Source organism: Clavelina lepadiformis, chromosome 4, assembly GCF_947623445.1.
Source record: "Clavelina lepadiformis chromosome 4, kaClaLepa1.1, whole genome shotgun sequence".
In the NCBI taxonomy this organism is placed as follows: Eukaryota; Metazoa; Chordata; class Ascidiacea; order Aplousobranchia; family Clavelinidae; genus Clavelina; species Clavelina lepadiformis.
In genome coordinates this window covers 20663390-20686906 of record NC_135243.1, presented here as the reverse complement: position 1 = coordinate 20686906, position 23517 = coordinate 20663390, and the positions used below count along the sequence as shown (strand labels likewise).

General features: G+C 40.1%; 1 protein-coding gene and 37 non-coding genes across 39 annotated transcripts; 17 read left to right on the top strand and 21 right to left on the bottom strand.

Moving 5' to 3' along the window:
- Nucleotides 1-9: 9 nt before the first annotated feature.
- Trnak-cuu (transfer RNA lysine (anticodon CUU)) lies at nucleotides 10-82 on the bottom strand. The gene has a single exon. It is a non-coding gene; the product is annotated as a tRNA-Lys (tRNA).
- A 75-nt stretch (nucleotides 83-157) lies between these two features.
- Nucleotides 158-240, bottom strand: Trnal-cag (transfer RNA leucine (anticodon CAG)). Its single transcript has one exon. It is a non-coding gene; the product is annotated as a tRNA-Leu (tRNA).
- A 240-nt stretch (nucleotides 241-480) lies between these two features.
- Nucleotides 481-563, top strand: Trnal-uaa (transfer RNA leucine (anticodon UAA)). The gene has a single exon. It is a non-coding gene; the product is annotated as a tRNA-Leu (tRNA).
- A 120-nt stretch (nucleotides 564-683) lies between these two features.
- Nucleotides 684-755, top strand: Trnac-gca (transfer RNA cysteine (anticodon GCA)). The gene has a single exon. It is a non-coding gene; the product is annotated as a tRNA-Cys (tRNA).
- A 215-nt stretch (nucleotides 756-970) lies between these two features.
- On the bottom strand, nucleotides 971-1044 carry Trnan-guu (transfer RNA asparagine (anticodon GUU)). The gene has a single exon. It is a non-coding gene; the product is annotated as a tRNA-Asn (tRNA).
- Nucleotides 1045-1720: 676 nt separating this feature from the next.
- Nucleotides 1721-1793, bottom strand: Trnak-cuu (transfer RNA lysine (anticodon CUU)). The gene has a single exon. It is a non-coding gene; the product is annotated as a tRNA-Lys (tRNA).
- Nucleotides 1794-1868: 75 nt separating this feature from the next.
- Trnal-cag (transfer RNA leucine (anticodon CAG)) lies at nucleotides 1869-1951 on the bottom strand. The gene has a single exon. It is a non-coding gene; the product is annotated as a tRNA-Leu (tRNA).
- Nucleotides 1952-2191: 240 nt separating this feature from the next.
- Trnal-uaa (transfer RNA leucine (anticodon UAA)) lies at nucleotides 2192-2274 on the top strand. The gene has a single exon. It is a non-coding gene; the product is annotated as a tRNA-Leu (tRNA).
- Nucleotides 2275-2394: 120 nt separating this feature from the next.
- On the top strand, nucleotides 2395-2466 carry Trnac-gca (transfer RNA cysteine (anticodon GCA)). Its single transcript has one exon. It is a non-coding gene; the product is annotated as a tRNA-Cys (tRNA).
- Nucleotides 2467-2681: 215 nt separating this feature from the next.
- Trnan-guu (transfer RNA asparagine (anticodon GUU)) lies at nucleotides 2682-2755 on the bottom strand. The gene has a single exon. It is a non-coding gene; the product is annotated as a tRNA-Asn (tRNA).
- Nucleotides 2756-3430: 675 nt separating this feature from the next.
- Trnak-cuu (transfer RNA lysine (anticodon CUU)) lies at nucleotides 3431-3503 on the bottom strand. The gene has a single exon. It is a non-coding gene; the product is annotated as a tRNA-Lys (tRNA).
- A 75-nt stretch (nucleotides 3504-3578) lies between these two features.
- Nucleotides 3579-3661, bottom strand: Trnal-cag (transfer RNA leucine (anticodon CAG)). Its single transcript has one exon. It is a non-coding gene; the product is annotated as a tRNA-Leu (tRNA).
- A 240-nt stretch (nucleotides 3662-3901) lies between these two features.
- On the top strand, nucleotides 3902-3984 carry Trnal-uaa (transfer RNA leucine (anticodon UAA)). Its single transcript has one exon. It is a non-coding gene; the product is annotated as a tRNA-Leu (tRNA).
- Nucleotides 3985-4104: 120 nt separating this feature from the next.
- Nucleotides 4105-4176, top strand: Trnac-gca (transfer RNA cysteine (anticodon GCA)). Its single transcript has one exon. It is a non-coding gene; the product is annotated as a tRNA-Cys (tRNA).
- Nucleotides 4177-4391: 215 nt separating this feature from the next.
- Nucleotides 4392-4465, bottom strand: Trnan-guu (transfer RNA asparagine (anticodon GUU)). The gene has a single exon. It is a non-coding gene; the product is annotated as a tRNA-Asn (tRNA).
- A 676-nt stretch (nucleotides 4466-5141) lies between these two features.
- Trnak-cuu (transfer RNA lysine (anticodon CUU)) lies at nucleotides 5142-5214 on the bottom strand. The gene has a single exon. It is a non-coding gene; the product is annotated as a tRNA-Lys (tRNA).
- Nucleotides 5215-5289: 75 nt separating this feature from the next.
- Trnal-cag (transfer RNA leucine (anticodon CAG)) lies at nucleotides 5290-5372 on the bottom strand. The gene has a single exon. It is a non-coding gene; the product is annotated as a tRNA-Leu (tRNA).
- A 240-nt stretch (nucleotides 5373-5612) lies between these two features.
- On the top strand, nucleotides 5613-5695 carry Trnal-uaa (transfer RNA leucine (anticodon UAA)). The gene has a single exon. It is a non-coding gene; the product is annotated as a tRNA-Leu (tRNA).
- A 120-nt stretch (nucleotides 5696-5815) lies between these two features.
- On the top strand, nucleotides 5816-5887 carry Trnac-gca (transfer RNA cysteine (anticodon GCA)). The gene has a single exon. It is a non-coding gene; the product is annotated as a tRNA-Cys (tRNA).
- A 215-nt stretch (nucleotides 5888-6102) lies between these two features.
- On the bottom strand, nucleotides 6103-6176 carry Trnan-guu (transfer RNA asparagine (anticodon GUU)). The gene has a single exon. It is a non-coding gene; the product is annotated as a tRNA-Asn (tRNA).
- A 667-nt stretch (nucleotides 6177-6843) lies between these two features.
- Nucleotides 6844-6916, bottom strand: Trnak-cuu (transfer RNA lysine (anticodon CUU)). The gene has a single exon. It is a non-coding gene; the product is annotated as a tRNA-Lys (tRNA).
- Nucleotides 6917-6991: 75 nt separating this feature from the next.
- On the bottom strand, nucleotides 6992-7074 carry Trnal-cag (transfer RNA leucine (anticodon CAG)). The gene has a single exon. It is a non-coding gene; the product is annotated as a tRNA-Leu (tRNA).
- Nucleotides 7075-7314: 240 nt separating this feature from the next.
- On the top strand, nucleotides 7315-7397 carry Trnal-uaa (transfer RNA leucine (anticodon UAA)). The gene has a single exon. It is a non-coding gene; the product is annotated as a tRNA-Leu (tRNA).
- Nucleotides 7398-7517: 120 nt separating this feature from the next.
- Nucleotides 7518-7589, top strand: Trnac-gca (transfer RNA cysteine (anticodon GCA)). The gene has a single exon. It is a non-coding gene; the product is annotated as a tRNA-Cys (tRNA).
- Nucleotides 7590-7804: 215 nt separating this feature from the next.
- On the bottom strand, nucleotides 7805-7878 carry Trnan-guu (transfer RNA asparagine (anticodon GUU)). The gene has a single exon. It is a non-coding gene; the product is annotated as a tRNA-Asn (tRNA).
- Nucleotides 7879-8558: 680 nt separating this feature from the next.
- Trnak-cuu (transfer RNA lysine (anticodon CUU)) lies at nucleotides 8559-8631 on the bottom strand. The gene has a single exon. It is a non-coding gene; the product is annotated as a tRNA-Lys (tRNA).
- Nucleotides 8632-8706: 75 nt separating this feature from the next.
- Trnal-cag (transfer RNA leucine (anticodon CAG)) lies at nucleotides 8707-8789 on the bottom strand. Its single transcript has one exon. It is a non-coding gene; the product is annotated as a tRNA-Leu (tRNA).
- Nucleotides 8790-9029: 240 nt separating this feature from the next.
- Trnal-uaa (transfer RNA leucine (anticodon UAA)) lies at nucleotides 9030-9112 on the top strand. The gene has a single exon. It is a non-coding gene; the product is annotated as a tRNA-Leu (tRNA).
- A 120-nt stretch (nucleotides 9113-9232) lies between these two features.
- On the top strand, nucleotides 9233-9304 carry Trnac-gca (transfer RNA cysteine (anticodon GCA)). The gene has a single exon. It is a non-coding gene; the product is annotated as a tRNA-Cys (tRNA).
- Nucleotides 9305-10270: 966 nt separating this feature from the next.
- On the bottom strand, nucleotides 10271-10343 carry Trnak-cuu (transfer RNA lysine (anticodon CUU)). The gene has a single exon. It is a non-coding gene; the product is annotated as a tRNA-Lys (tRNA).
- A 75-nt stretch (nucleotides 10344-10418) lies between these two features.
- Nucleotides 10419-10501, bottom strand: Trnal-cag (transfer RNA leucine (anticodon CAG)). Its single transcript has one exon. It is a non-coding gene; the product is annotated as a tRNA-Leu (tRNA).
- Nucleotides 10502-10741: 240 nt separating this feature from the next.
- Trnal-uaa (transfer RNA leucine (anticodon UAA)) lies at nucleotides 10742-10824 on the top strand. Its single transcript has one exon. It is a non-coding gene; the product is annotated as a tRNA-Leu (tRNA).
- Nucleotides 10825-10944: 120 nt separating this feature from the next.
- On the top strand, nucleotides 10945-11016 carry Trnac-gca (transfer RNA cysteine (anticodon GCA)). Its single transcript has one exon. It is a non-coding gene; the product is annotated as a tRNA-Cys (tRNA).
- Nucleotides 11017-11976: 960 nt separating this feature from the next.
- On the bottom strand, nucleotides 11977-12049 carry Trnak-cuu (transfer RNA lysine (anticodon CUU)). Its single transcript has one exon. It is a non-coding gene; the product is annotated as a tRNA-Lys (tRNA).
- Nucleotides 12050-12124: 75 nt separating this feature from the next.
- On the bottom strand, nucleotides 12125-12207 carry Trnal-cag (transfer RNA leucine (anticodon CAG)). Its single transcript has one exon. It is a non-coding gene; the product is annotated as a tRNA-Leu (tRNA).
- A 240-nt stretch (nucleotides 12208-12447) lies between these two features.
- On the top strand, nucleotides 12448-12530 carry Trnal-uaa (transfer RNA leucine (anticodon UAA)). The gene has a single exon. It is a non-coding gene; the product is annotated as a tRNA-Leu (tRNA).
- A 120-nt stretch (nucleotides 12531-12650) lies between these two features.
- Trnac-gca (transfer RNA cysteine (anticodon GCA)) lies at nucleotides 12651-12722 on the top strand. The gene has a single exon. It is a non-coding gene; the product is annotated as a tRNA-Cys (tRNA).
- A 1211-nt stretch (nucleotides 12723-13933) lies between these two features.
- LOC143452914 (angiopoietin-related protein 1-like) lies at nucleotides 13934-17584 on the top strand. 2 transcript variants are annotated; one of them, XM_076954057.1, is made up of 6 exons: nucleotides 13934-14270; nucleotides 15009-15112; nucleotides 15657-15753; nucleotides 16548-16644; nucleotides 16789-16926; nucleotides 17237-17584. In XM_076954057.1, the coding sequence occupies exons 1-6, from the start codon at nucleotides 14018-14020 to the stop codon at nucleotides 17397-17399; spliced, it is 852 nt and encodes a 283-aa protein (XP_076810172.1). In that variant the 5' UTR covers nucleotides 13934-14017; the 3' UTR covers nucleotides 17400-17584. The 2 variants fall into 2 exon arrangements, with proteins under 2 accessions (XP_076810172.1, XP_076810171.1); XM_076954056.1 differs by having other exon boundaries at nucleotides 13941-14297.
- Nucleotides 17585-23517: the final 5933 nt, after the last annotated feature.

Here is a 23517-nt window from a genome sequence, read left to right as displayed (position 1 = left end):
AATAAAAGACGCCCAAGGTGGGGCTCGAACCCACGACCGTTGGATTAAGAGTCCAACGCTCTACCGACTGAGCTAGCCGGGCGACGACCAAGCAAGTATAAAGTAGAATGAAATGGGACCTTTAATAACAAAATGGAAGCGCTGCAAAAGTTATACCTGACAGAAGCGGGATTCGAACCCGCGCCTCCAAAGGAGACTGCAATCTGAACGCAGCGTCATAGACCAATCGGCCATCCTGCCTGATACTCCCGAGGTTTTCTCTCTTTTTATTTATAATTTTAGATGATCTGTTCGAATAGTGTAAAATTTTATTAACACCCTTTCGAAAATGTACGAACGGTTGTATCCTGCCCGTGCTTGTATCACTCTTCCGACCTCTCCACTAAATCGATAAGGCAATGAATGAAATGTATAAATGAACTAACTTAGTTTTCCTTTTAATCCTAAACCTATTCAAAACCGCTCAAGTTTCAGACCATGACTGGGTTGGCCGAGCGGTTAAGGCGTTGGACTTAAGTTCCAATGGACATCTGTCCGCGTGGGTTCGAGTCCCACACCCAGTAGAGTCACTTCACACTTTTATCGAGTTGGCAAATAAAGGATGGTGTTTTAAATAATTTTATATACTTTACAAAATGAGATTGTAATATCGAAAACGTATGACTACTGAAAGTGAATGTAAAGGGGGTATAGCTCAGTGGTAGAGCATTCGACTGCAGATCGAGAGGTCTTCGGTTCAAATCCGGGTGCCCCCTTTTTCCTTTTGACATGATGAATTTCACCAGTTTTACAACTTTCAGCAGGCGCTTGATTTATACTCCACTCTTTAGCTTGAAATGTTGCGGCTGTGGGGGGCCTTAAACTTGACAGCGTTTAAATTAAGACTTGTCGTTTAGAACAAAAGCACCGTTTCTAGGTATAAAATGTCTTTAACATGAAGAGTTTGTTGTTTGTAAAACTCTCCTAAAGACGTCCCTGGGTGGGCTCGAACCACCAACCTTTCGGTTAACAGCCGAACGCGCTAACCTATTGCGCCACAGAGACATGGAAAATGCTTCGTTCGCTTAGATGCAAGTGAATCAAGAATGTTCAAAAGTTTTCCCCTATGTTGCGTTCCGTGTTGCTTGAAAAACAAAACAGAAATGAATACGATCGTTACTACCATATGAAACGTGGCTGCTGTGTCACTTGATGAAGCTTGAATGTCTGTAAACTATACACTGAAAGTTAGGATTATTTGTACTGTACCTGGTGGAACTCCGAACGGAAAAAGTTATCTTGCTTTGCAGCTTTGCTGGATTTATAATTTGTTTCCTTAGGTTTGAAACCGACGGCAATTATTCTTTTTCTGCGGCGTCACATATTCAACCAGAAGATTTATCACCTGTGTCGCAAGCTGAGTTGGTTGATTAGATTTCATCTGAATTAGATTAGGCTTAGAGTTCTTCTGAAACGACATAGTAGCAAGCATAAGCGTACGTTTCAATTTCAACCAATGGATGCTGACGTGAGGTGTATCTGCTCGTTTTGTAGGGTTACATATCAGCAAGATTTCCACTGCAATTTGATACCTCCGATTGATTATCTGCTAGGTTTTTATCATATCACTATTCAAGAAACACAATAATTCAATTGTTTAAGTTCATACCACAGTTGCATTTTGAAGTTGCATTCATTCTGGTAAGTAAGGAGTGTCTATTTAAGCGATAACAATAAAAGACGCCCAACGTGGGGCTCGAACCCACGACCGTTGGATTAAGAGTCCAACGCTCTACCGACTGAGCTAGCCGGGCGACGACCAAGCAAGTATAAAGTAGAATGAAATGGGACCTTTAATAACAAAATGGAAGCGCTGCAAAAGTTATACCTGACAGAAGCGGGATTCGAACCCGCGCCTCCAAAGGAGACTGCAACCTGAACGCAGCGTCATAGACCAATCGGCCATCCTGCCTGATACTCCCGAGGTTTTCTCTCTTTTGATTTATAATTTTAGATGATCTGTTCGAATAGTGTAAAATTTTATTAACACCCTTTCGAAAATGTACGAACGGTTGTATCCTGCCCGTGCTTGTATCACTCTTCCGACCTCTCCACTAAATCGATAAGGCAATGAATGAAATGTATAAATGAACTAACTTAGTTTTCCTTTTAATCCTAAACCTATTCAAAACCGCTCAAGTTTCAGACCATGACTGGGTTGGCCGAGCGGTTAAGGCGTTGGACTTAAGTTCCAATGGACATCTGTCCGTGTGGGTTCGATTCCCACACCCAGTAGAGTCACTTCACTCTTTTATCGAGTTGGCAAATAAAGCATGGTGTTTTAAATAATTTTATATACTTTACAAAATGAGATTGTAATATCGAAAACGTATGACTACTGAAAGTGAATGTAAAGGGGGTATAGCTCAGTGGTAGAGCATTCGACTGCAGATCGAGAGGTCTTCGGTTCAAATCCGGGTGCCCCCTTTTTCCTTTTGACATGATGAATTTCACCAGTTTTCCAACTTTCAGCAGGCGCTTGATTTATACTCCACTCTTTAGCTTGAAATGTTGCGGCTGTGGGGGGCCTTAAACTTAACAGCGTTTAAATTAAGACTTGTCGTTTAGAACAAAAGCACCGTTTCTAGGTATAAAATGTCTTTAACATGAAGAGTTTGTTGTTCGTAAAACTCTCCTAAAGACGTCCCTGGGTGGGCTCGAACCACCAACCTTTCGGTTAACAGCCGAACGCGCTAACCTATTGCGCCACAGAGACATGGAAAATGCTTCGTTCGCTTAGATGCAAGTGAATCAAGAATGTTCAAAGTTTTCCCCTATGTTGCGTTCCGTGTTGCCTGAAAAACAAAACAGAAATGAATACGATCGTTACTACCATATGAAACGTGGTTGCTGTGTCACTTGATGAAGCTTGAATGTCTGTAAACTATACACTGAAGGTTAGGATTATTTGTACTGTACCTGGTGGAACTCCGAACGGAAAAAGTTATCTTGCTTTGCAGCTTTGCTGGATTTATAATTTGTTTCCTTAGGTTTGAAACCGACGGCAATTATTCTTTTTCTGCGGCGTCACATATTCAACCAGAAGATTTATCACCTGTGTCGCAAGCTGAGTTGGTTGATTAGATTTCATCTGAATTAGATTAGGCTTAGAGTTCTTCTGAAACGGCATAGTAGCAAGCATAAGCGTACGTTTCAATTTCAACCAATGGATCCTGACGTGAGGTGTATCTGCTCGTTATGTAGGGTTACGTATCAGCAAGATTTCCACTGCAATTTGATTCCTCCGATTGATTATCTGCTAGGTTTTTATCATATCACTATTCAAGAAACACAATAATTCAATTGTTTAAGTTCATACCACAGTTGCATTTTGAAGTTGCATTCATTCTGGTAAGTAAGGAGTGTCTATTTAAGCGATAACAATAAAAGACGCCCAACGTGGGGCTCGAACCCACGACCGTTGGATTAAGAGTCCAACGCTCTACCGACTGAGCTAGCCGGGCGACGACCAAGCAAGTATAAAGTAGAATGAAATGGGACCTTTAATAACAAAATGGAAGCGCTGCAAAAGTTATACCTGACAGAAGCGGGATTCGAACCCGCGCCTCCAAAGGAGACTGCAATCTGAACGCAGCGTCATAGACCAATCGGCCATCCTGCCTGATACTCCCGAGGTTTTCTCTCTTTTGATTTATAATTTTAGATGATCTGTTCGAATAGTGTAAAATTTTATTAACACCCTTTCGAAAATGTACGAACGGTTGTATCCTGCCCGTGCTTGTATCACTCTTCCGACCTCTCCACTAAATCGATAAGGCAATGAATGAAATGTATAAATGAACTAACTTAGTTTTCCTTTTAATCCTAAACCTATTCAAAACCGCTCAAGTTTCAGACCATGACTGGGTTGGCCGAGCGGTTAAGGCGTTGGACTTAAGTTCCAATGGACATCTGTCCGCGTGGGTTCGAGTCCCACACCCAGTAGAGTCACTTCACACTTTTATCGAGTTGGCAAATAAAGGATGGTGTTTTAAATAATTTTATATACTTTACAAAATGAGATTGTAATATCGAAAACGTATGACTACTGAAAGTGAATGTAAAGGGGGTATAGCTCAGTGGTAGAGCATTCGACTGCAGATCGAGATGTCTTCGGTTCAAATCCGGGTGCCCCCTTTTTCCTTTTGACATGATGAATTTCACCAGTTTTCCAACTTTCAGCAGGCGCTTGATTTATACTCCACTCTTTAGCTTGAAATGTTGCGGCTGTGGGGGGCCTTAAACTTGACAGCGTTTAAATTAAGACTTGTCGTTTAGAACAAAAGCACCGTTTCTAGGTATAAAATGTCTTTAACATGAAGAGTTTGTTGTTCGTAAAACTCTCCTAAAGACGTCCCTGGGTGGGCTCGAACCACCAACCTTTCGGTTAACAGCCGAACGCGCTAACCTATTGCGCCACAGAGACATGGAAAATGCTTCGTTCGCTTAGATGCAAGTGAATCATGAATGTTCAAAAGTTTTCCCCTATGTTGCGTTCCGTGTTGCTTGAAAAACAAAACAGAAATGAATACGATCGTTACTACCATATGAAACGTGGCTGCTGAGTCACTTGATGAAGCTTGAATGTCTGTAAACTATACACTGAAAGTTAGGATTATTTGTACTGTACCTGGTGGAACTCCGAACGGAAAAAGTTATCTTGCTTTGCAGCTTTGCTGGATTTATAATTTGTTTCCTTAGGTTTGAAACCGACGGCAATTATTCTTTTTCTGCGGCGTCACATATTCAACCAGAAGATTTATCACCTGTGTCGCAAGCTGAGTTGGTTGATTAGATTTCATCTGAATTAGATTAGGCTTAGAGTTCTTCTGAAACGACATAGTAGCAAGCATAAGCGTACGTTTCAATTTCAACCAATGGATGCTGACGTGAGGTGTATCTGCTCGTTATGTAGGGTTACATATCAGCAAGATTTCCACTGCAATTTGATACCTCCGATTGATTATCTGCTAGGTTTTTATCATATCACTATTCAAGAAACACAATAATTCAATTGTTTAAGTTCATACCACAGTTGCATTTTGAAGTTGCATTCATTCTGGTAAGTAAAAAGTGTCTATTTAAGCAATAACAACAAAAGACGCCCAACGTGGGGCTCGAACCGACGAGCGTTGGATTAAGAGTCCAACGCTCTACCGACTGAGCTAGCCGGGCGACGACCAAGCAAGTATAAAGTAGAATGAAATCGAACCTCTAACAACAAAATGGAAGCGCTGCAAAAGTTATATCTGACAGAAGCGGGATTCGAACCCGCGCCTCCAAAGGAGACTGCGACCTGAACGCAGCGCCATAGACCACTCGGCCATCCTGCCTGATACTCCCGAAGTTTTCTCTCTTTTGATTTATAATTTTAGATGATCTGTTCGAATAGTGTAAAATTTTATTAACACCCTTTCGAAAATGTACGAACGGTTGTATCCTGCCCGTGCTTGTATCACTCTTCCGACCTCTCCACTAAATCGATAAGGCAATGAATGAAATGTATAAATGAACTAACTTCGTTTTCAATTTAATCCTAAAGCTACCAAAAACCGCTCAAGTTTCAGACCATGACTGGGTTGGCCGAGCGGTTAAGGCGTTGGACTTAAGTTCCAATGGACATCTGTCCGTGTGGGTTCGATTCCCACACCCAGTAGAGTCACTTCACTCTTTTATCGAGTTGGCAAATAAAGCATGGTGTTTTAAATAATTTTATATACTTTACAAAATGAGATTGTAATATAGAAAACGTATGACTACTGAAAGTGAATGTAAAGGGAGTATAGCTCAGTGGTAGAGCATTCGACTGCAGATCGAGAGGTCTTCGGTTCAAATCCGGGTGCCCCCTTTTTCCTTTTGACATGATGAATTTCACCAGTTTTCCAACTTTCAGCAGGCGCTTGATTTATACTCCACTCTTTAGCTTGAAATGTTGCGGCTGTGGGGGGCCTTAAACTTGACAGCGTTTAAATTAAGACTTGTCGTTTAGAACAAAAGCACCGTTTCTAGGTATAAAATGTCTTTAACATGAAGAGTTTGTTGTTCGTAAAACTCTCCTAAAGACGTCCCTGGGTGGGCTCGAACCACCAACCTTTCGGTTAACAGCCGAACGCGCTAACCTATTGCGCCACAGAGACATGGAAAATGCTTCGTTCGCTTAGATGCAAGTGAATCAAGAATGTTCAAAAGTTTTCCCCTATGTTGCGTTCCGTGTTGCCTGAAAAACAAAACAGAAATGAATACGATCGTTACTACCATATGAAACGTGGCTGCTGTGTCACTTGATGAAGCTTGAATGTCTGTAAACTATACACTGAAGGTTAGGATTATTTGTACTGTACCTGGTGGAACTCCGAACGGAAAAAGTTATCTTGCTTTGCAGCTTTGCTGGATTTATAATTTGTTTCCTTAGGTTTGAAACCGACGGCAATTATTCTTTTTCTGCGGCGTCACATATTCAACCAGAAGATTTATCACCTGTGTCGCAAGCTGAGTTGGTTGATTAGATTTCATCTGAATTAGATTAGGCTTAGAGTTCTTCTGAAACGGCATAGTAGCAAGCATAAGCGTACGTTTCAATTTCAACCAATGGATGCTGACGTGAGGTGTATCTGCTCGTTTTGTAGGGTTACATATCAGCAAGATTTCCACTGCAATTTGATTCCTCCGATTGATAATTATCTGCTAGGGTTTTTATCATATCACTATTCAAGAAACACAATAATTCAATTGTTTAAGTTCATACCACAGTTGCATTCATTCTGGTAAGTAAAGAGTGTCTATTTAAGCAATAACAACAAAAGACGCCCAACGTGGGGCTCGAACCCACGACCGTTGGATTAAGAGTCCAACGCTCTACCGACTGAGCTAGCCGGGCGACGACCAAGCAAGTATAAAGTAGAATGAAATCGAACCTTTAACAACAAAATGGAAGCGCTGCAAAAGTTATACCTGACAGAAGCGGGATTCGAACCCGCGCCTCCAAAGGAGACTGCGACCTGAACGCAGCGCCATAGACCACTCGGCCATCCTGCCTGATACTCCCGAGGTTTTCTCTCTTTTGATTTATAATTTTAGATGATCTGTTCGAATAGTGTAAAATTTTATTAACACCCTTTCGAAAATGTACGAACGGTTGTATCCTGCCCGTGCTCGTATCACTCTTCCGACCTCTCCACTAAATCGATAAGGCAATGAATGAAATGTATAAATGAACTAACTTCGTTTTCAATTTAATCCTAAAGCTACCCAAAACCGCTCGAGTTTCAGACCATGACTGGGTTGGCCGAGCGGTTAAGGCGTTGGACTTAAGTTCCAATGGACATCTGTCCGCGTGGGTTCGAGTCCCACACCCAGTAGAGTCACTTCACTCTTTTATCGAGTTGGCAAATAAAGGATGGTGTTTTAAATAATTTTATATACTTTACAAAATGAGATTGTAATATCGAAAACGTATGACTACTGAAAGTGAATGTAAAGGGGGTATAGCTCAGTGGTAGAGCATTCGACTGCAGATCGAGAGGTCTTCGGTTCAAATCCGGGTGCCCCCTTTTTCATTTTGACATGATGAATTTCACCAGTTTTACAACTTTCAGCAAGCGCTTGATTTATACTCCACTCTTTAGCTTGAAATGTTGCGGCTGTGGGGGGCCTTAAACTTGAAAGCGTTTAAATTAAGACTTGTCGTTTAGAACAAAAGCACCGTTTCTAGGTATAAAATGTCTTTAACATGAAGAGTTTGTTGTTCGTAAAACTCTCCTAAAGACGTCCCTGGGTGGGCTCGAACCACCAACCTTTCGGTTAACAGCCGAACGCGCTAACCTATTGCGCCACAGAGACATGGAAAATGCTTCGTTCGCTTAGATGCAAGTGAATCAAGAATGTTCAAAAGTTTTCCCCTATGTTGCGTTCCGTGTTGCCTGAAAAACAAAACAGAAATGAATACGATCGTTACTACCATATGAAACGTGGCTGCTGTGTCACTTGATGAAGCTTGAATGTCTGTAAACTATACACTGAAGGTTAGGATTATTTGTACTGTACCTGGTGGAACTCCGAACGGAAAAAGTTATCTTGCTTTGCAGCTTTGCTGGATTTATAATTTGTTTCCTTAGGTTTGAAACCGACGGCAATTATTCTTTTTCTGCGGCGTCACATATTCAACCAGAAGATTTATCACCTGTGTCGCAAGCTGAGTTGGTTGATTAGATTTCATCTGAATTAGATTAGGCTTAGAGTTCTTCTGAAACGGCATAGTAGCAAGCATAAGCGTACGTTTCAATTTCAACCAATGGATGCTGACGTGAGGTGTATCTGCTCGTTTTGTAGGGTTACGTATCAGCAAGATTTCCACTGCAATTTGATTCCTCCGATTGATAATTATCTGCTAGGGTTTTTATCATATCACTATTCAAGAAACACAATAATTCAATTGTTTAAGTTCATACCACAGTTGCATTTTGAAGTTGCATTCATTCTGGTAAGTAAAGAGTGTCTATTTAAGCAATAACAACAAAAGACGCCCAACGTGGGGCTCGAACCCACGACCGTTGGATTAAGAGTCCAACGTTCTACCGACTGAGCTAGCCGGGCGACGACCAAGCAAGTATAAAGTAGAATGAAATCGAACCTTTAACAACAAAATGGAAGCGCTGCAAAAGTTATACCTGACAGAAGCGGGATTCGAGCCCGCGCCTCCAAAGGAGACTGCGACCTGAACGCAGCGCCATAGACCACTCGGCCATCCTGCCTGATACTCCCGAGGTTTTCTCTCTTTTGACTTATAATTTTAGATGATCTGTTCGAATAGTGTAAAATTTTATTAACACCCTTTCGAAAATGTACGAACGGTTGTATCCTGCCCGTGCTCGTATCACTCTTCCGACCTCTCCACTAAATCGATAAGGCAATGAATGAAATGTATAAATGAACTAACTTCGTTTTCAATTTAATCCTAAAGCTACCCAAAACCGCTCAAGTTTCAGACCATGACTGGGTTGGCCGAGCGGTTAAGGCGTTGGACTTAAGTTCCAATGGACATCTGTCCGTGTGGGTTCGAGTCCCACACACAGTAGAGTCACTTCACTCTTTTATCGAGTTGGCAAATAAAGGATGGTGTTTTAAATAATTTCATATACTTTACAAAGTGAGATTGTAATATCGAAAACGTATGACTACTGAAAGTGAATGTAAAGGGGGTATAGCTCAGTGGTAGAGCATTCGACTGCAGATCGAGAGGTCTTCGGTTCAAATCCGGGTGCCCCCTTTTTCCTTTTGACATGATGAATTTCACCAGTTTTCCAACTTTCAGCAGGCGCTTGATTTATACTCCACTCTTTAGCTGGAAATGTTGCGGCTGTGGGGGGCCTTAAACTTGAAAGCGTTTAAATTAAGACTTGTCGTTTAGAACAAAAGCACCGTTTCTAGGTATAAAATGTCTTTAACATGAAGAGTTTGTTGTTCGTAAAACTCTCCTAAAGACGTCACTGGGTGGGCTCGAACCACCAACCTTTCGGTTAACAGCCGAACGCGCTAACCTATTGCGCCACAGAGACATGGAAAATGCTTCGTTCGCTTAGATGCAAGTGAATCAAGAATGTTCAAAAGTTTTCCCCTATGTTGCGTTCCGTGTTGCCTGAAAAACAAAACAGAAATGAATACGATCGTTACTACCATATGAAACGTGGCTGCTGTGTCACTTGATGAAGCTTGAATGTCTGTAAACTATACACTGAAGGTTAGGATTATTTGTACTGTACCTGGTGGAACTCCGAACGGAAAAAGTTATCTTGCTTTGCAGCTTTGCTGGATTTATAATTTGTTTCCTTAGGTTTGAAACCGACGGCAATTATTCTTTTTCTGCGGCGTCACATATTCAACCAGAAGATTTATCACCTGTGTCGCAAGCTGAGTTGGTTGATTAGATTTCATCTGAATTAGATTAGGCTTAGAGTTCTTCTGAAACGGCATAGTAGCAAGCATAAGCGTACGTTTCAACTTCAACCAATGGATGCTGACGTGTAGTGTATCTGCTCGTTTTGTAGGGTTACATATCAGCAAGATTTCCACTGCAATTTGATTCCTCCGATTGATTATCTGCTAGGGTTTTTATCATATCACTATTCAAGAAACACATTAATTCAATTGTTTAAGTTCATACCACAGTTGCATTTTGAAGTTGCATTCATTCTGGTAAGTAAAGAATGTCTATTTAAGCGATAACAACAAAAGACGCCCAACGTGGGGCTCGAACCCACGACCGTTGGATTAAGAGTCCAACGCTCTACCGACTGAGCTAGCCGGGCGACGACCAAGCAAGTATAAAGTAGAATGAAATCGAACCTTTAACAACAAAATGGAAGCGCTGCAAAAGTTATACCTGACAGAAGCGGGATTCGAACCCGCGCCTCCAAAGGAGACTGCGACCTGAACGCAGCGCCATAGACCACTCGGCCATCCTGCTTGATACTCCCGAGGTTTTCTCTCTTTTGATTTATAATTTTAGATGATCTGTTCGAATAGTGTAAAATTTTATTAACACCCTTTCGAAAATGTACGAACGGTTGTATCCTGCCCGTGCTCGTATCACTCTTCCGACCTCTCCACTAAATCGATAAGGCAATGAATGAAATGTATAAATGAACTAACTTCGTTTTCAATTTAATCCTAAAGCTACCCAAAACCGCTCAACTTTCAGACCATGACTGGGTTGGCCGAGCGGTTAAGGCGTTGGACTTAAGTTCCAATGGACATCTGTCCGCGTGGGTTCGAGTCCCACACCCAGTAGAGTCACTTCACTCTTTCATCGAGTCGGCAAATAAAGGATGGTGTTTTAAATAATTTTTTATACTTTACAAAATGAGATTGTAATATCGAAAACGTATGACTACTGAAAGTGAATGTAAATGGGGTATAGCTCAGTGGTAGAGCATTCGACTGCAGATCGAGAGGTCTTCGGTTCAAATCCGGGTGCCCCCTTTTTCCTTTTGACATGATGAATTTCACCAGTTTTACAACTTTCAGCAGGCGCTTGATTTATACTCCACTCTTTAGCTTGAAATGTTGCGGCTGTGGGGGGCCTTAACCTTGACAGCGTTTAAATTGAGACTTGTCGTTTAGAACAAAAGCACCGTTTCTAGGTATAAAATGTCTTTAACATGAAGAGTTTGTTGTTCGTAAAACTCTCCTAAAGACGTCCCTGTGTGGGCTCGAACCACCAACCTTTCGGTTAACAGCCGAACGCGCTAACCTATTGCGCCACAGAGACATGGAAAATGCTTCGTTTGGTTATATGCAAGTGACTCAAAAATGTTCAAAAGTTTTCCCCTATGTTGCGTTCCATGTTGCCTGAAAAACAAAACAGAAATGAATACGATCGTTACTACCATATGAAACGTGGCTGCTGTGTCACTTGATGAAGCTTGAATGTCTGTAAACTATACATTGAAGGTTAGGATTATTTGTACTGTACCGGGTGGAACTCCGAACGGAAAAAATTATCTTGCTTTGCAGGATTTATAATTTGTTTCCTAAGGTTTGAAACCGACGGCAATTATTCTTTTTCTGCGGCGTCACATATTCAACCAGAAGATTTATCACCTGTGTCGCAAGCTGAGTTGGTTGATTAGATTTCATCTGAATTAGATTAGGCTTAGAGTTCTTCTGAAACGGCATAGTAGCAAGCATAAGCGTACGTTTCAATTTCCACCAATGGATGCTGACGTGAGGTGTATCTGCTCGTTTTGTAGGGTTACATATCAGCAAGATTTCCACTGCAATTTGATTCCTCCGATTGATTATTATCTGCTAGGTTTTTATCATATCACTATTCAAGAAACACAATAATTCAATTGTTTAAGTTCATACCACAGTTGCATTTTGAAGTTGCATTCATTCTGGTAAGTAAAAAGTGTCTATTTAAGCAATAACAACAAAAGACGCCCAACGTGGGGCTCGAACCCACGACCGTTGGATTAAGAGTCCAACGCTCTACCGACTGAGCTAGCCGGGCGACGACCAAGCAAGTATAAAGTAGAATGAAATCGAACCTTTAACAACAAAATGGAAGCGCTGCAAAAGTTATATCTGACAGAAGCGGGATTCGAACCCGCGCCTCCAAAGGAGACTGCGGCCTGAACGCAGCGCCATAGACCACTCGGCCATCCTGCCTGATAGTCCCGAGGTTTTCTCTCTTTTGATTTATAATTTTAGATGATCTGTTCGAATAGTGTATAATTTTATTAACACCCTTTCGAAAATGTACGAACGGTTGTATCCTGCCCGTGCTCGTATCACTCTTCCGACCTCTCCACTAAATCGATAAGGCAATGAATGAAATGTATAAATGAACTAACTTCGTTTTCAATTTAATCCTAAAGCTACCCAAAACCGCTCAACTTTCAGACCATGACTGGGTTGGCCGAGCGGTTAAGGCGTTGGACTTAAGTTCCAATGGACATCTGTCCGCGTGGGTTCGAGTCCCACACCCAGTAGAGTCACTTCACTCTTTTATCGAGTTGGCAAATAAAGGATGGTGTTTTAAATAATTTTATATACTTTACAAAATGAGATTGTAATATCGAAAACGTATGACTACTGAAAGTGAATGTAAAGGGGGTATAGCTCAGTGGTAGAGTATTCGACTGCAAATCGAGAGGTCTTCGGTTCAAATCCGGGTGCCCCCTTTTTCCTTTTGACATGATGAATTTCACCAGTTTTCCAACTTTCAGCAGGCGCTTGATTTATACTCCACTCTTTAGCTTGAAATGTTGCGGCTGTGGGGGGCCTTAACCTTGACAGCGTTTAAATTAAGACTTGTCGTTTAGAACAAAAGCACCGTTTCTAGGTATAAAATGTCTTTAACATGAAGAGTTTTTTGTTCGTAAAAGTCACCTAAAGACGTCCCAGGGTGGGCTCGAACCACCAACCTTTCGGTTAACAACCGAACGCGCTAATCTTTTGCCCCACAGTTACATGGACAGAGACATGGAAATAGCCATGAGAGAAATCGTTCATTTACAAGTTGGCAAATGTGGCAATCAAATTCGAGGAATTGGACGATAGAAAAGTAACGTTTCCAGAAATTTAATTTACGCCTGTATAGTGTAGGTGCAGTAGTACTTAGGCACAAGAAAGCTAACTATAGGCTACATCGTCTAGAACTCTGTGAAAGTTATCAAATTAATTGTGTTTAGGCAATATTTGTTTTTTTATCCCTATACACATATGCCACGTATACTTCCTATACATACTTATTACTAACGTCTATACTTTCAGACAAACACAATAAATCATTATTATTTAGCTTAAAATTTCCATCCACATGTTTGCAAAACCAAAAATCTGTTTAGTTCTGCTCAAAGCAAAGCCTTGTTTTGTTTGTAAATGTCATGGCTCCGCCGCGTCTGATCTTCTTGAAGTTTATTACCAACTTGTTTTTATGAATTTAATGCCAGTGGACCAAATTAAGAAGAAGAAAAACAATAATGCAGAAAAATCCCAAAAACCATTTAAAATCTACGACCCATTACCATACATATTGAACACGCAGTTATAGACATCGATAAAATGATCGTTAAGATTTTAAAAACATGTAGTGGTTGAGATGTGGTGAAAAACGCTTTAACTAAAACCGTCATCGCGGCACCGTAATTGCGTCATCTGATCTTATCTTTTTGTTTTTCTCGTTTTAGTGACGTTATGTCAGCCAATTCAGCGAAAATGGTTACGGTGTCATGGAGATTAGTGCGAGATTTTGAGAAATTAACTGATGTTTTTTCCAAGAAAAAACCGTCAACTTTGGTCAACACGAGACCGTTTTTCTTTCCTTTGTGCGTCGTTGATTACGTATCTGTTATCAAATTTCTCGCGGGACGATTCTATATAAACCAGAGTCCTCTTCACTGAAATTATAGTTCAAAATATTCTCGAGAATAACCAACTTCATATCTGGATCCAGTATTTTTTGATCTGAACAAAAATGAAGACAGCACTGTGCTTTGTTTTGCTGACAATTTATTCCATCACCATGACGTATTGCCAACAATGTCGACAAGTGACCAGCACCGTTTGCGATGATGACATCACTTCTTTTTCAAGACAAAAAGGTGACAAAGGTGAAGTTGGATTCCCAGGAAAATCCGGAATCCAGGGAATCAAGGGATCTAAAGGTGATTCTGGAGGAGTCGGTGAAAAAGGTACTCAAGGAGAATCTTGCGCTCTTGGATCACTCGGTAATGACATCATAAGGAGACTGACAAGTGAGTTAGAACTTGTCGATGTCTTTACAATTTTAATGAAGAAAGGTTATAGGCTACTTAATGATTAACTTAATCATTGTTTAAGCTAATTTCAAAAACTATATTGTAAAAACTACATTATAAACTGAAAATTGCGCGTTTCAATAGAATTCAAAGTCTAAAAAGCATTTCTAGAAATCGTTTTATTCTTCAAAACATTGTCGAAAATGGGTCGGGGTTTTCATTTCAGCTTCGGGCTTAAGCTTGAAAACGATCGGGACAAATTTAGCCCTATATTCATTCTCCGCACGCCCTGTCACAATTTCGTCGTGATTTCACTTTCTTTACACGGATATGCTTGTGTGTTGGATGCTACGAAAAGAATGACATCAAAGGATGACTTTTATTCATTCTGTATAATTAACTCTCGGGCTTAATTGGAGCTTCAAATAAAATGGGTTTGGGCTAGTATTTTTGGGCTCAGCAAGGGTGTGACTGAAAAAGGAACAAAGTTGAATATCCTATTGGTTACCACGTCGACCATGTGATAATCCCCTAAGACCTAAGTTAATGATTCAAACACGTATATAGGCTAATATGTACCTTATATTATGCAACCTGAAATTCCAATAGCGACGGAAATTGCACATCGTTAAGCATTTTTTATATTTAGCCGCTGTATTTCGATGCGGTTTAGCTTTTGCCATGTTTCATAACATGTTATATTTACAGATTTGGAGGATTTTGTTCGTCCTGACTCGTGCACTAACTCGCTGTTGGATGGAAATCAATTTCTTCGCAATGGCCTGAAAGTCTATTGTGAAGACAGATGGACTGTGAGTACATAATAAAACAAATTGATTAACTAAACTCGTTACTGTACGTACGAGCATAAACTTTCTCGATTGACCGGTTAAACTCTCCTTTGGTAAGCAACCCAAACCAATTAAGTTCCAGCTATAAAAAAACTGATGGCTTTGTCTACGGTCTAGAGTTAGACACACCAACTAAAATTGTGCATGTACAGCAGAGGTGTAGCTAGGTGTTTTAGCGCCCGGGAACCGGGACATTTTTTGCGCCTTATGAAATAATAAAATAATCTTAATCATTCCACAAATAACAGCAATTTTAAAACAGCCCATAGGCTATGCTCCTACAATATTGTAGGCAGGTGCAAATTGTTATTTAGAAAACCATACTTCATGCAAACAAAACAATGGAATGAACGAAAAGAAAAAAGAAACGTGAAAACACCTGTCGGCAATATTTAGCTACACCTCTGGTGCAAAGTAATCTTTTTCTCCTGCTTTCATGCACATAGGCTATAGCCTCAATATTTCATGTTAGCAAAAGTTTAATAAAACTGTACATATGATGTAGGTATTTCAAAGACGATTTGATGGCAGCGTCAACTTCCAGCGAACCTGGGATGAATACAAAGTCGGATTTGGCGAAACTGAAGGCGAATTCTGGCTTGGTACGAAATTTCGCATGCATGTTGCTTAAATAGTAGGCTGCAACAGCCGCCTAGGTTATAGGTCAGTGTTAGGCTGTACGAAGTGTAGCCTAGCTAGAAGTCAAATGCTGCACGTGGGAATTGATTGTTTGCTATGCATGCTTTTTGTAATGATTGGAGTTGCCTGCCAATTGTTAATGCCCTCAGAGATGCGGCCTACTCATACCTCGGTAGTTATTACGAATGGTCGAGTAGGCTATAAACTCTAATAAGCTGTTTAGACTTTGCATTTGTAGTGCTTTCTTAAAGGTCCGATAACACTTGTAAAAAGGCCTAAATTCTTTCTTTTTTTGTTATGAAGTGAAATTACTAAAAATGCAATTAATAGAAAATCCCGCATCAGGCTCTCTGACTTTTTGATTGTCACTTTAATATGACTTACGCTGTTACTTCTTCAAATCCCAATCAATTCACTGCATCTCGAGCTCTTACTATAGCCCATTAAGCTCAACACTGCAATGTTTTGCCAAAGAGTCAAATTTAACCAATGTTCAATTAGCCTACAATTTAGTCTAATCTAAGTATGCGACATGGAAGTTGGAACTCCGCTTGCTAGGGTAAGTCCCGCACCGAAAAACAATACCGGCCATGCTGGCTTTTGATTGATCTAACACATTTTTTAAACCATTACCTAGATGTCAAACAAAATCATGGAAATCTCAAATTTTAAGGATTGTCGGCTCTTTAAAGTGGCAGCGTCAAGCAAGACGCTACCCTCTCACCTAATGTTAACCTTAAAATTGCTTTATTTGCAGGTTTGGAAACTGTGCGAAGGCTTACACGCAAGGGAAATTGCGATCTAAGGATCGAACTTAAAAGTTTTGACGATTCATTTCATTGGGCCCAATATAGGTGGCACGTTTTACAAGTCGGGCTATAATGAGCCTAACATATGACAAAGTTGTTAATTTTATTAACACAAAACGTCCGGCAATAGTGTCTGGCAACAGCCTCGTCTTCTAAAGGGGTAATGATGTTAATTAATTTATTTTATAGCACATTCTCGGTTGATAGCGAGGCCGATCTTTATCGGCTTCATGTTGGTGGATACACGGGAAATGCAACTGATGCCCTGATAAGCACCCATAACAATCAGGCATTCACTACGCTGGATATGGATAACGATAAATGGAGGTAATTAGGCTTCAATGAAAATCTCATTCGAAAGTAATCCTGCTCTCTTCTCTCTCTTCGAAATCCACTTCTTCTTCTCATGTGAGTCGTGGGGTCAGAAATTATAGGAGCTCCTTAAACATTTCGCGATCTTTCGCCGGGTCTGCCATTTCGGCTAAATAAGTCTATCTGCGTCATACCTTTTATCACTTTGTTCCGGCCAAATTCCGTCTTTGGTCTCTTTTTATTTCTATTAATATAATCTTTGGTCATTCGGGGAATATTGATTGTAGGATGTTTGGCTAATATTTACATTACTTTGTTTTTCTAGCCGCAATTGTGCCACTGAGAATGACGGAGAGACTGGTGGTTGGTGGTATAACGCTTGCAAGAATTCTCAGCTAAACGCTCTTTGGGGCCGTGACGGCTATTTATTCTGGAGTCCTGGTGCTGGGTCTCGTAAAGCTTCGACGATGAAATTTAGATGTGACTAAACTGAACATCATAAGTCTGCTTACTTTCAAAACTTTCCCGTTTGCGTACTTTGCAGTTGTGTGATGATACTGGTACATTAAAACATATATAGGCCTAGCTCTTTTTAACAATTTGTCAACCGTGGTTTTTTGGTAAATAACAACAAGACATGCAATGCAATTAAAACAACACAATGGGTCAACAAGTCTTACTTTTTCTTTGCAATGCAAACAAGTTAAGTAGTTCTTTAAGAAACGGATTCTTGTCACCCAGTCTGCTAGAAGGCTATAGGCTAGGCTGCTAGGCTAACTAGGCTGCTATGATCTTGCTATAAACTCAATCTTCGCACTAATTTGTTGGCTTCATAGCGGAGTTGCAACCTCTTTGGCTGGGGCATTTATGTAGCTTGCTTATAATTTGCTTCTCTATATTCAGTGATTCCGATTTAGAGATTTGGAAAATGATAATAAATTAAAAAATAAACCATCAACAAATAGAAAATATGTAGGCTATGCCCATCGGAACAATTAGAAAACTGGCAGCAATAGACCAGACTTGATTCATGAAAATAACACTGGTCAACAAATTTTTTTTTATTTTTTGTTGCATGAGATTTTTTAACTGATTCTACACAATCTTGGGATGCTGATTTCAAATCTGCAATCAGTTTCTTTATGCATGCTCTAGTTTTTATGCAATCGAAAATTTAAATTTTTTCGTTTCTGGCTCATATTTAGTGTGCGCTGTCTGTATGGTACAGTACCAGTGTTTCAGATAGAAGCTTTCAGTTCTTTTAAGTTGTAGCCTACTGCTGTTTAAGGGCGTTTTAAGAAGCTAAGCAGTTTGATTATAGTGAGGTATTGCGGATAGATGCTGTAGGATAGGTTATAAGCTCTATTTTACACGCGTAAATGCAAAAATAAACATGATTCATTTTGTTATATCAGTGGTGTGTACACGCTTTTTTCGTCAAAGATGAAATATAACATCGTTCGTGAAGCCTGCCTACAGAGCTTACTTTGGCATCCATCTTGGCGATCAAGATAAGAAATGGTCTCCACATATTGTGTGCCATAACTGCGAACAAATGCTCAGAGACTGAACAAAAGGAAAGCGGAAGAGTATGCCTTTTTGCATTCCAATGGTGTGGCATGAACCCCAAGATCACACGACTGACTGCTACTTTTGCATGGTAAATATGAAAGGTGTTGGCAGGAAGAGCCGACTGATGCTTTCTTATCCAAGTATACCATCAGCTATACGACCTGTTCCGCACTCTGACAGATTCCCTCCTCCAGTCTTTAGTGGTTTTACATTTTCTGAAGATGAGGAAACTGAATCGGAAAGGGAAGAGGTTATGGAAATTGAGTATAAAAGAACAGATACAGAATCTGAACACTATTTTGGTGAAACCAGAGTAGCTGTTCAGCAGTTTAATCAATCAGAACTGAATGACTTAGTACGTGATTTAGATTTGTCCAAGCAAGAAGCTCAGCACTTAGCCTCCAGCCTCAAGGAAAAACAGGTTCTAGATTAATCTGTAAAGGTTTCCTTTTTTCGAAAAAGAGAAGAACCCTTTCTTCCCTATTTTTCAGAGGAAAATATGCTGGTATATTGCAACGATATACCTGGTCTTCTCGAACAACTGGGTATCTCCTTGTATGATCCAGAACAATGGCGATTGTTTTTGGACAGTTCCAAGCGCAGCCTCAAGTGTGTCCTTTTACACAATGGAAATGTTTATGAAGCTGTTCCAGTTGGTCACTTCACTGTCTTAAAGGAACGGCATGATGACATTAGAATTGTTATGGATTTGCTCAGATATCATGAGCACAACTAGATCATTTGTGTTAACCTCAAAATGGTTAGTTTTCTGCTAGGTCAGCAAAAACGATACACTAAATTTCTATGTTATCTATGCATGTGGGACAGCAGAGGACGTGAAAAACATTGGACACAGAAGGAGCGGCCTTACGTGAAACATTTCAAGTTGGCATGCCTAATGTAACACACAACCCAATCGTAAGCAGAGACAAAATTGTTTTTCCGCTCCTGCACATCAAACTAGGTCTCACAAGACAGTTTGTTAAAGCTCTAAATCCTGACAACGAGTCCTTTCATCATCTTCTTTACACTTTCCCTGCTTTGCAATATGATAAAATTAAAGCAGCAAACTCAAAAAGCGTACAAACGCAGAAGTTATTGGATTGTCATCATTCTTTTCAATGTCATTTTGCAAAAAAAAATCGCTTATTACATGTATTTTACCAGCAAAAATGTTCTTTGTTACATTTTTTCAAACATTTGGTGCCTAATTGTCTGTAAATAGAAATGCTAGTGGTAACACAATAATTTCTGGGAACCTATTTTTGTTTTGAGGTTGGTTATTCGACTATAAGCAAGAACGTCATTTGACAAATCATGTAATTTTCAGAAAATTTAAATTTAGTAAATAAAAAATAAAAAATCTCAATTTGCAAAAAATCTAGACCTTGCAGAAAAAAACTAAGGTCAGATTCGGATTCACCGCCCCCAAATTAGGTAAGAACAAGTGTTGGTAGAAATGCAACAAAATTTTTGTTGACCAGTGTAATATAACGCCGTCGATCGAGTTTATGTCCTACAAATACTTGATTGAGGATAAAGATCTAATTATCGATACCATACTGTAATGCCACTATATTGAGCCAATAAAAACAAGCATGACTTTTGAAAAACTTCAACAAAGTAAATAGTTATCGTGTTCTTCAGGCCAGGTCCACCTTTCAATGGCGATAGGCCTACTTAGTGAAGGACGGAGTTATTAGGCTATGCTTTTTCACAAATGAAATTTCTATAGCCCTATAGGCCGTTTTACTTCTATTCCTTTTCTTTCATCGTGTTTTTCGGTGTTCGACTTCTTATCGGCTATAGGCCTAAATTACTTTTTGCAATTTCAGGTGCTATGATTGCTTGTAGGCCTATATTTTTAGAAAACACAGACTTTATCCAACAACATAATACGCTAAAGTGAACCGAATGTTTGTCGTTATGGTTATTATGCATTGTGAGAAAGTTTTCGACGACCTATAATTCCAACCAGACAGATCATCCATTGCCGTTGCTGATACGAACTTTTTCACCGTTTGTAGTTAGCCTACATAGATGTTAAAAGGAAAAACGTTACAAACGCATTATGGTGTGAACACAGATACGAGCCATACGCAATACAAGATCAGTTTATATAAATTTTAGATTATAAAACTTGCCAAAAATACAATAAGCAGGTTATAGGGTAGATTATATAAAAAGAACCAATTATAATAAAGTTTTAAATTTGTTTTATACGCCGCATCAAAAGTGAACCTCATAAATAGTTAATTAACGTACGTTAATAAATATTAGAACACATTTTATTTCGATACGCTTTTAAACGGGTTTTGCAGCATAAAAGCGCCAAGTTTGGTGGTTTGTGCATTACAATCGTATTGGGCAGAGGCAAAAAACTTTGAATCAAAGTTTTGAAAGTTTTGGCCCCTTCGACGCAATCCTGAATAGACTAAGCCATTGGATCCACGAATTTTGCAAATGGTCCCGCCGTCTCACATTTTGCAACACGTTTAAAATCAATTTAGCTTCTCTTTGACATAAAAAAAACCCTCCAAATTGTAGTTTTTAAACATTTAAAATGCTGGTAAATGTCTATGGTCTCGACGGGGGGAAAACTTAGGGAAAGAACCGCATTGCAATTGCTTGGCAAAGAAACATTTTGCTACTGTACAGGGTGACACGTGGTTTTTGTATGTGGTTTTCACACATTTCGATTCTTTCAAAACAATACAATAACTTCATCATGTCCGGCCGTGGTAAAGGAGGTAAAGGTCTTGGAAAGTGAGAATTTAGAGTTTTCAGCCGTCCCTTCACCCAGCTAAGCGCGAGGAAAACTGAAAAGAGTCCTTATTAGGACTACCTCCGCCCATTAGAACCCCCCAAAGAAGCTACTGAGGTAAACCGTAAGGAGTCCTTTTTAGGACTACCTCTTTCAAACAAGACAATGCCCCTGACTTATGCAGAAAGGGTAAAAAGGCAAGGAGCGTGGAACTTCCAGGTCCCACCAGACTACAGTAAAGACAGGGAAGTGTCTTTCAAACTAGCAAATCACTCGAAAAGAATAGAAATCTATGAAATCTTAAGCAAAGCGCATGTCAAATATGATGTTATAGAAGGCATCATACAAAAGCCTGGAAAAATTGTGGAACTTACGTGCAGGAGCAAGGAAGCAGCCATAAAAACAGCAGAAAAATTAAAAAATCGAAAAGAAGTATCCAACGTCATAGCACATGGTGACGAATATGCGAAACTAATAGTGGGATGGGTGCCGATAGACTTTCCCCAGAAAGCTCTCGACGATGCCCTCAGATGCGTAGGAATCCTAAAGTTTGCAGTCACTGCCAGAGACCGCATCGCGGGCAAGCCAGACGGGCGAAGAATATATACAGTCAAAAAGCAAACCCTACTAGAAGTGAAACCACCGTCTTATATCAATTTCGGGCGTGAACGATTCACGATAGAGTATACTGGCCAAGAACAAACGTGCAGCTACTGTTCGGAAGCAGGACATATCAACCGAGACTGTCCGTATCGAGAGTTCCCAGAACAACAATTTTACTCGAGCACATCATCGGAAGGAAGGTCAATTGACAAACAAGCGAACATCTTCTCAGGACCATACAAACCCGATGAAGAACAGTTCCCAGCAATGGGAAATGATGTCCATAACGAAGCAAAAAAAGGTCCACAGCACTCGACGCCAGTCCAAGACAAAGAGAAACCCAAAGGTAAAAACGAAAAACAATACCTAATTGATCATTACGACGGCACGTTTTTAGAAAAACCGGAACGCTCTGAAACAGAGGCCGAAACGATGCACAACCAACAAAAGACCATCGAGTCGAGAAAAAGAAAAGAACGATCTCCAAATGATTCGGAACAGAACCCAGGACAACCCATACAAAAACACAAAGACGCATCCTCTTACTCATACACATCATCAGATGACAACGAAGGAAATGAAGACAACGAAGACAACGGAGACGACACAGAAACAGTTTTTGAGAAAACAATGGAATCAGACGAAGGTACAATGACTTGTGCTTGTAAAGGAGAAATCGCCGTTCCTAAAATGAACGAGCAAATACCTTGTATATACTGTAATAGCATGGTTTATAGATGCAATTGCCCAAACGAGAACGTTAAAATAGTAAATAAATACCAGCAGCAGCGTTGTAACTTATGTGAATACACTTACGTCCCGGATGGAAAATTCTTAAATCTGACCGCTTAAACGCGCATATAGTAAAGTATATTATTATAGTTTTTTGTGTTGTATTACGTATTAGACAAACGACCAAATTTTGTGAATTGCTCAATTTATTTGCCCCCAACCCGTTTGCACAAATTCTCCAGCCCAACCCAACATTCCATGGTAACTTATCTAAAAATTTGTACACTTAATTGCCAAGGCCTAAACGATAAGGCAAAGCGCACCGAACTATTTAGCAACTTGAAGAGAGATAACGCCCACATTTTTCTCCTGCAAGAAACAAAAAGCGAAGCGCACAACCAGGATAATTGGCAAAAAGAATGGCACAAAGATAAAGCGATTTTCAACTCTGCGCCCAAAAAAATCCGAGCTGCCAAGGGAGCCGCGATTCTGATAAACCACCCATCGATAAGTTTTATAGAATACGACCTCGATGTAGAAGGCAGGTTGATCTCGGCGACGATCGACATCATCGGACAAAAAGTTAAAATAGTAAATGTATACGCCCCAAATGTCGATCAGAATACCAAAGAAAACAACATTTTTTTCCGAGCGGCCCATCAATATTTTACGACAAACATACCAACCATATTAGCCGGAGACTTTAATATAGTAGATGATCCGCAAATAGACAGAGAACCACCATCACACTTATACGCTGGGAAAAATGAGTTAAAAATTCTCTGCGAAACGCACGGCCTTAAAGACCAGTTCCGTCAATTAAAAGGAAATGTAAAACAATTCTCCTGGCAGAGCGGGGAACGCAAATCACGCATCGACAGATTTTACGTGTCAAATAATATTAAAGCCATCGAAATAACACACCATATGACGCA

Coding starts and splice junctions, on each gene's coding strand:
- LOC143452914 (XM_076954056.1), top strand. CDS start 14,018: ATGAAGACAGCACTGTGCTTTGTTTTGCTGACAATTTATTCCATCACC. Junction 15,113..15,656: donor ATTGTGAAGACAGATGGACT/GTGAGTACATAA, acceptor CATATGATGTAG/GTATTTCAAAGACGATTTGA. Junction 16,927..17,236: donor ATGGATAACGATAAATGGAG/GTAATTAGGCTT, acceptor TTGTTTTTCTAG/CCGCAATTGTGCCACTGAGA.